Source organism: Mastacembelus armatus, chromosome 23 (assembly GCF_900324485.2).
Source record: "Mastacembelus armatus chromosome 23, fMasArm1.2, whole genome shotgun sequence".
Taxonomy (NCBI): Eukaryota; Metazoa; Chordata; class Actinopteri; order Synbranchiformes; family Mastacembelidae; genus Mastacembelus; species Mastacembelus armatus.
The window spans coordinates 15,437,257-15,445,377 of record NC_046655.1 but is presented as its reverse complement, the minus strand read 5'-3'; the positions used below and the strand labels follow the sequence as shown (position 1 = coordinate 15,445,377).

Below are 8,121 nucleotides of genomic sequence, written 5' to 3'. Positions count from 1 at the left end.
TGACTAAAACCCTGAGCAAGGTGTTCACTGGGATGACACTGATACAGGTGGAGCCTCTTTACTGAGCATCTAGAGTCAGGTCTGAGAGGTACGGAGGCCCACTAGTGCCAAAAAACAAATTAAGAAACACAACTCTGATGTCTTAGCAGATATTAAAGTTTTTAATTTGTGATATAAATGATCAGATTTAATGACTGAATGAAAATGTAAATTGTGAAATTTGAAATTTTATGTATTTCATCATTTTTTTTCCCTCAGTATCTCATAACTTTGACTAAGGAAGTAAAACAGACTTACATGTTTATATTGTCATCATTCATGACATTTCATCAGTTGGATTAAGAATGATAAATAAAAATCTTACAACAAGTCTTAGGAGATATCACATCAAAAATATGAGACAGGGGTTCATGGAGCTGTATCCCAATATTTATGACCAAACTGTTATCAGCCAAAACAGGAATTAAAGTAGGGACCCATAGGAGGACCATCGGCACAATTAACACATTGCGATCTTGAATCTTTTTGTACGTTAAACATGAGAGTTCCTTCGAGGACCAGGCTCACTGAGCAGCAACAATCAGTTTCAGGTGAGGGTGAAATTAGGATTCAGTTTTACAGTGTAATACAACAGAAGAAATGCAAACACAGTCCTGAGGTCTGATGTTTTAGGTACAGCCACTACAGTTACGACTTGGCACAGAGGATTTTTAATGGAGCAGCATTTAACAACAAACAGTAGAAAAGTAGAAAAAAAACTTGATATTTGGCAAAAAACAGAAACAAAAAGAACAAACCTGAATGAGGTGAAATCTGCAGAAGTTTTTGACCTGAAGATGAGTCTGAGCTGAACCAGTGAGGCGTTCACTGACCTCTGATACTGTGTTAAAACAGGAGTCACATCTGTTGTTTCGCCATTGGAGCTTGATGCACATCTGTATATAAATATACAGCTCCTGAACTTTCAGGTGGGATCCTTTCTTAAATCTTGTTAATCATCCTGAGACCCCTGAGAGAGATTCTGACACCCCATGTGGGGTCAAGGCCCAGGATGGGAACCACTGGACTGAACTGTCTTGTAGGAATGAATAGAATGAAATAAGCAGGAAGGATGAATGTCTGGTGTTGTAAACCAAGCGCACTTCATTGTGTTCAGATAGATGAGTAATGTGTGGCGTCACCAGGGTCACTTCATTTCACTGCACGTTTAAACTAAACTACTCTTCTCTGGTCAAATCCTACTTTTCCTAGAACAGCAGTCGGTCGCTGCTCATCTTAAAAGAGCTCATCCTCATATTTAAAATTACAGTCTGGCTCCACCACATTTAAAGACCCTTATCAGTCCCTCTGGCTTCTTATCCAACAGGAGACAAAATCCTCAGGCAGCAGAGCCTTTTTTTAAAAATACAATAAACTCCCAGCTGCTTTTTGAAGAAGGCAAATCCAGACTTAAACTTTTTGTTCAGCACTCGTCTGTGTGTCACAGTGTCGCTGCACTTTGTGTTTTTATTACCGTTACAACTTTCTCTTGCAGCTCTCCTGAGGTTTATCACTGTCGTCTCCTTTAAATCCCAACTTTTTAAATGGAGTCTGGTCTAAGAGACTGTTGGGTTGCTGTGAAGGAAATACAACAAAAACTTCACCTTGGAAAAATCAGTGACAGTACAATCATTCAGCTCTTCAGGAGATAATTTCTCTTCTTAGGAGCTTTTCAGATTATATTTTCCTTTAATAAGGTTTCGCTGCTGTGAGGCTCATTCAAACTCAACTTTAGGGGCAAAATTAATTCTTTTCACTAAAACCTCTGAAATCTGTGAATTTCTTCACAGAGATAAAGTAAATGTGCAAATTTTCTGTATCAACTTCAGCTTTGCAGGAGCGTGGACGGTGGATTTCAGCCACAGACCAATAGCAAAGAGTCCGGACAGATCTGGCTTGTGCCAAAAAGGAGGACGCTATCAGTAGCTTATTGGCTGAACAATCAATCTGACATAACTTCGATGGTGCTGCAGCTAATTCAGCAGCTGAACTGTTGGTTCGTCTTAGCAGGAAAAGTACAGTTGAGAGTAACAGCATTAGCTGCAGATGAAAACGAGCCAACTCTGAGCCTCTTCATTAAATGACAACATGTATGTTCAACACCCTGAAACTGAAGCAGCTTTTATTTACACCTGTGCTTTTCCTGTGAGACAAACCAAAATGTAATCGGTGAAAAAGTCCGAGCTGTGATGCCCCTAAAGTTCCCTCCCACCTGTTCTGGGAGGACATATGAACTTTGATTCATCCTTCTGCTCTGAAATCATTTTTCTGTGTGTATCGCGGTGACTTTTACCAAACTCCATGAACTGTGATGGACCACGTGCTTTTGTTTCCTGCAGGCTGAGGGTTCAGTGTTGCTCAGAGACAGTCCGGCAGGCGGCTTCAGTCAATCTGGGATCGGAGCGCCACCACCAGGCCGAGCCCCATGGCTACGTCTGTCCATGTAAACCTACTGATGGAGCCACCCCCCTCCAGGCGTAACACGTAGTTACAGTTAGGGGCCAGGTTTACCGGGGTGCGGTCAGTTGTCACGTTGGTACGCCGTAACCAGAAGTCGTGTTTCATGGCGGAGTACTGATCAGGACCGTACGGGACGCTAAGTGTCTCTGTCAAAACCTCATGACCCGGGTATGTCACCTGTCAATCAAAGAGCCCAGAGGAAAGAGCAGTTAATGAGAGTTGGGGTAAAAACCAGAAATCTACCAGCAGAGGTCACAGTTTACTGTGAAGCTGTAGTTCCCAGGCAGCAGCAGTCTGTAGTACTCTCCATGTCGGTCGGTTCTGAATGGACAGATATTCCTGCGACCTTTGACCTCCACCACTGCGTTCTGCACCGGCACACCGGACCCATCGAACACTTGACCTTTGACCCCTGAACACAAATAGACACATACACACCCCTTTATGGCGGGACTACTGCACCTTTAAAGCTACAGATAGTAAGAGATGATGACTCAGCATCAATCCTGGTTCAGGTTCAGATTTAATACCAGAGACACTGACACACACAGACATAATCATGACTGACAGGGACTGACCCAGGTGGACCTGCTGGATGTAGGCCAGCAGAGCCTTCCTGTTGTCCGCCCACAAAGCAGGTAGGTCCTTGGCTGGAGGAAACTTGCAGCAGGACAGTTCCAGAGTTATCTCCAGACACTGAGCCCACACATAGTTATAGTCCTGCATCCCACCTGCAGACACACACACACACACACACACACACACACACACCTGTTCAGACCAGATGCTGTTCCCTGATGTTGTCAGGTCACAGACACACACACCACATGTGTCTTTAACAAGGCTGACCCTCCTCACATAACCTCCTTTAACAATTTATCCCAGTGTGGATGAAAAGGGACTTAGACTTTGGTCATGATGTGACGAGACAAGAAGCCGACTGAAACCAAATAAAGTTAAATTATTCAGAAAGCTCAGCCCCTCAGAGGCAGCAGTGATGTCCTGCTCAGGTAAAGCTGCTGCTGCTGCTGCACTGATCAGATTTCTTGCAGCAGACATGGAGGAGGGGGGGCAGCACAGAGACCAGGACCCTTCACATTGGTTGGACATTTATGGAGAAGCTTCTGTTGGAGCCAAACTGGAAGGAACATATGGGAACCCAGCAGCTATGGAGGAAACTGAGCACAAATGATGTTGTTGTTCTTCACGTGTCGGTTCAGTCTGTGCTAAATAACCGAGGTTAAAAGAAAACGTGCTGTAACTTCACCCTGAGGTGACGTGCTGACCTGTGATCGGGTACCACTCGAATCCGTTGGTGATGCCGTCTTTGAACAGTGTGTCGCCACACTCGTCATTCTTGTCACGCATGGAGGGGTGGTTGAGGGAGTACACCTTCGCCAGGTGAACAAAAACATCATCATCAGGGGTGATGCTGGCCCCGCCCACCAGCTCACTGCCTGCAGAGATGGTCAGAGACATTTATGACTCAGGTCACATCATCATATTCTGTAGAAGCAACAGTTCCTGCGTGTGTTCACCGTTGCTGTTGTCGTAGGGATAACTGGCCACCAGAGCTCCTCCGTGAAGGTTCGCAGAGAGAACGAAAGTCTCGGTCTTCAACCAGCCAATCACAGCTCTCACCTGAAACACATCACACCTGTGACGAAGGCTTCGAAGTGGATGTTCGTAAAGGTTTGGGCACATGAGATGGTTGAAGTGAAAAGAAGTAAATACCAGTCCACTTGAATTCACTTTCACTTGAAAAACATAACACACACACACACACACACACACAGAACACATGCATAGAAAAACATTACTCCAATGACCCATGTGATCTCTCAGTGCTGTTTACTTCTGGTGCCTTAATTGTAAAAACATGACTTTGATTTATATCGGAGTATTTGTACTCTGTTGACCAACCTCTGGCTCCCTATGCTTTTCCGGCTGCTGATTCCATTGAGGACCATCAAAAGCATCCGGGAAGTTCCTGTTCAGGTCAATACCGTTGTAGTTGTACCTGAAATGGATGAAGAGAGAAAAATATTTACTATGATGTTACGATGTTAGAGTTAGAGGCCAGCAGATCACTCTGTCCTGATGTTAAAAGGTTTCATGTTTTCCAAGCTCAGGAGGTCATTTCTCTTAAAAACAAGACTTGAGTAAACCAGGATCAGTGACATGTTCCCTTATATGGCCTGGAAAGCGCTGACCTCGAACAGACCACACACACTAGACCTAAACCCTGAAATGGGGCTGATAACCTTGTGTGCGTCCCTAAAGGAGACACACTGTGATTAATACAATCATGGAGATACACAGCAGGGCCTGCTACACAGCACATTAGATCCAAAACACTTATAATTAGATAATTAGAGGTTTTTACTGTGTCTCTAATCTGTGTGTGAGATAAACATCTGTGGACTGTGACTGGTTTCCTGCCTATCAGAATGTTTTGGGCGTTGGAGCGTCGCCTTGTTTAGTCTGTACCTAACAAACATGTTTTTTAGGACTGTGTGTGTGTGTGTGTGTGTGTGTCGCCTAGAGTCTTTAACAAATGTCTTATTTTAACCTTGTGTACCACAAACACACACAGACACACAGAGACATTAAGGACATTAAGGATGTTATGAATGATTTATAGTGCAATCTGCAGAGCCCAAGGAAGAACTGACCTCCTTATGGGTCACAGTATCCAGCAAAGTGATACCATGGCTTTGTATATGTGTGTTTGGAGACTACGGGAAAAAGTGGGTTTAAGTTTTCAGAACAGAACAGTTCAGGTCTAATTTCTCCTCCGTCCTTCACGTCCTGAAGTACGAATGTAGGAGGCACGTGAAAAGGATGTCTGCTGTTATTTTATATTTTCTGTGTGTGTGTGTGTGTGTGTGTGTGTGTGTGTGCGTGTACCTGCCCTGGATGTACACACAGTCTGTGTCTGCGTTGTCAAAGCCGTCAGGGTTCATCGTTGGGAGGATGTGGATGCGGGTGCTGTTCAACAGCTGCAACGACCACGGTTCATTGTTACGATACCCATTTACCAGGTTGTCGATTAGCTGGAGCAGCAGCTCACGGCCAAGCACCTGCATGCACACACGCACACATGCACACACACACGCACGCACGCACGCACGCACGCACGCACACACACACACACACACACACACAGAGTGTGTCATTACACTGGCCTACATTCAGCCTAACCATAAACCATGTCTTCACCCTAAAATGGATCAGTTTACATTATAGAGACCTGATCTTTGGCCCCAGTGCGACTGGCAGATTTATGGCCCCACAACATGAGTAACACAAACACAACACGAGTAACAAACACAACATGAGTAACAAACACAACATGAGTAACACAAACACAACACGAGTAACAAACACAACATGAGTAACACAAACACAACACGAGTAACACAAACACAACACGAGTAACACAAACACAACACGAGTAACACAAACACAACACGAGTAACAAACACAACACAAGAAACACAAACACAACACGAGTAACACAAACACAACACGAGTAACAAACAACATGAGTAACAAACAACATGAGTAACAAACAACATGAGTAACAAACACAACATGAGTAACAAACACAACATGAGTAACAAACACAACATGAGTAACAAACAACATGAGTAACAAACACATGAGTAACAAACACAACACGAGTAACACAAACACAACATGAGTAACAAACACAACATGAGTAACAAACACAACATGAGTAACAAACACAACACGAGTAACAAACACAACACGAGTAACACAAACACAACACGAGTAACACAAACACAACACGAGTAACAAACACAACACGAGTAACAAACACAACATGAGTAACAAACACAACATGAGTAACAAACACAACATGAGTAACACAAACACAACACGAGTAACAAACACAACACGAGTAACAAACACAACACGAGTAACACAAACACAACACGAGTAACACAAACACAACACGAGTAACAAACACAACACGAGTAACAAACACAACACGAGTAACACAAACACATGAGTAACAAAAACACAACACGAGTAACAAACACAACACGAGTAACACAAACACAACACGAGTAACACAAACACAACACGAGTAACACAAACACAACACGAGTAACAAACACAACACGAGTAACAAACACAACACGAGTAACAAACACAACACGAGTAACAAACACAACACGAGTAACAAACACAACACGAGTAACACAAACACAACATGAGTAACAAACACAACATGAGTAACACAAACACAACATGAGTAACACAAACACAACATGAGTAACACAAACACAACATGAGTAACAAACACAACACGAGTAACAAACACAACATGAGTAACACAAACACAACATGAGTAACAAACACATGAGTAACACAAACACAACATGAGTAACAAACACAACATGAGTAACAAACACAACATGAGTAACACAAACACAACATGAGTAACACAAACACAACACGAGTAACAAACAACACGAGTAACAAACACAACATGAGTAACAAACACGAGTAACACAAACACAACATGAGTAACAAACACAACATGAGTAACAAACACGAGTAACACAAACACAACATGAGTAACAAACACAACATGAGTAACAAACACAACATGAGTAACACAAACACAACACGAGTAACAAACACAACACGAGTAACACAAACACAACACGAGTAACAAACACAACACGAGTAACACAAACACAACACGAGTAACAAACACAACACGAGTAACAAACACAACACGAGTAACAAACACAACATGAGTAACACAAACACAACACGAGTAACAAACACAACATGAGTAACAAACACAACATGAGTAACACAAACTACAGTTATCGTCGCTGCTCAGTTTCATTCATCATGTGTCTGGTTTTTTTTCTGACAGGCTGCACGTTCTCTGCAGATGGAAACAGCGGGGGAAGAAGTGATGTGGTGAGTCAGTGCAATCCAGAGACGAGTCAGAGGCTGCATTTCTGGGACAGATGGCTGATGAATGGGAGGGTGAGGATCCAAAAAAACCATGAATGAACTGAGAGCCTCAGGAGGGAGAAAGAGAGACGGGTGGGAAAGGTGAAAAGGTATGTATGTACAAAGCAACATGCCAGGACTCGCTGTGCCTCCAGCCAGCTTTTTGTCTTCCTTCGTCACTTGTCTAAATTGTCTCTGCTGCCAACACACACCTTCTATTCTGAAAGGGTAATTTACTTTTTCCTTATTGTCAATAAAGCCCCCCAAAAGAACAAAACAACAAGGAATATTTTCCACTGAGAAGCTCTGTGTGCATTTCACGCCCCGATATAGGATCAAGTATTTCCATTGTTGTCCAGAACCATTAAAGGTGCACTGATGTTACACAGGCAGGGATGGATTAGTGTTCGACATCACGGTTAATATTACTTATTGTCAAGTCACAAAAACACAAAAACACATGACATGACAAAGACACCAAACGTCCACAAAGAGCCAAAAGACACAAAACAAACAGACACAGAATGACTGCAAATGAAAGCAGCACGACACACAATCACACAAAGGACTACACACAGGAAAATGGTCGCAGTCATTTTGTGTCTGCATCAGTCCAGT

The 8,121-nt window shown here is 43.0% G+C and overlaps 1 protein-coding gene across 1 annotated transcript in view; it reads right to left on the bottom strand.

The window, feature by feature from the left end:
• Window positions 1-231: 231 nt before the first annotated feature.
• cpm (carboxypeptidase M) overlaps window positions 232-8,121 on the bottom strand; it is a 13,270-nt gene continuing 5,380 nt past the window's right edge. Inside the window, exons 4-10 of the mRNA XM_026326314.1 lie at window positions 5,410-5,582; window positions 4,423-4,519; window positions 4,038-4,140; window positions 3,786-3,956; window positions 3,078-3,230; window positions 2,763-2,911; window positions 232-2,676 (exon numbers count right to left, since the gene is read on the bottom strand). Of these exons, the coding sequence (XP_026182099.1) occupies window positions 2,422-2,676; window positions 2,763-2,911; window positions 3,078-3,230; window positions 3,786-3,956; window positions 4,038-4,140; window positions 4,423-4,519; window positions 5,410-5,582 (1,101 nt within the window). The 3' untranslated portion in view covers window positions 232-2,421. The remainder of the gene's footprint in view (window positions 2,677-2,762; window positions 2,912-3,077; window positions 3,231-3,785; window positions 3,957-4,037; window positions 4,141-4,422; window positions 4,520-5,409; window positions 5,583-8,121) is intronic.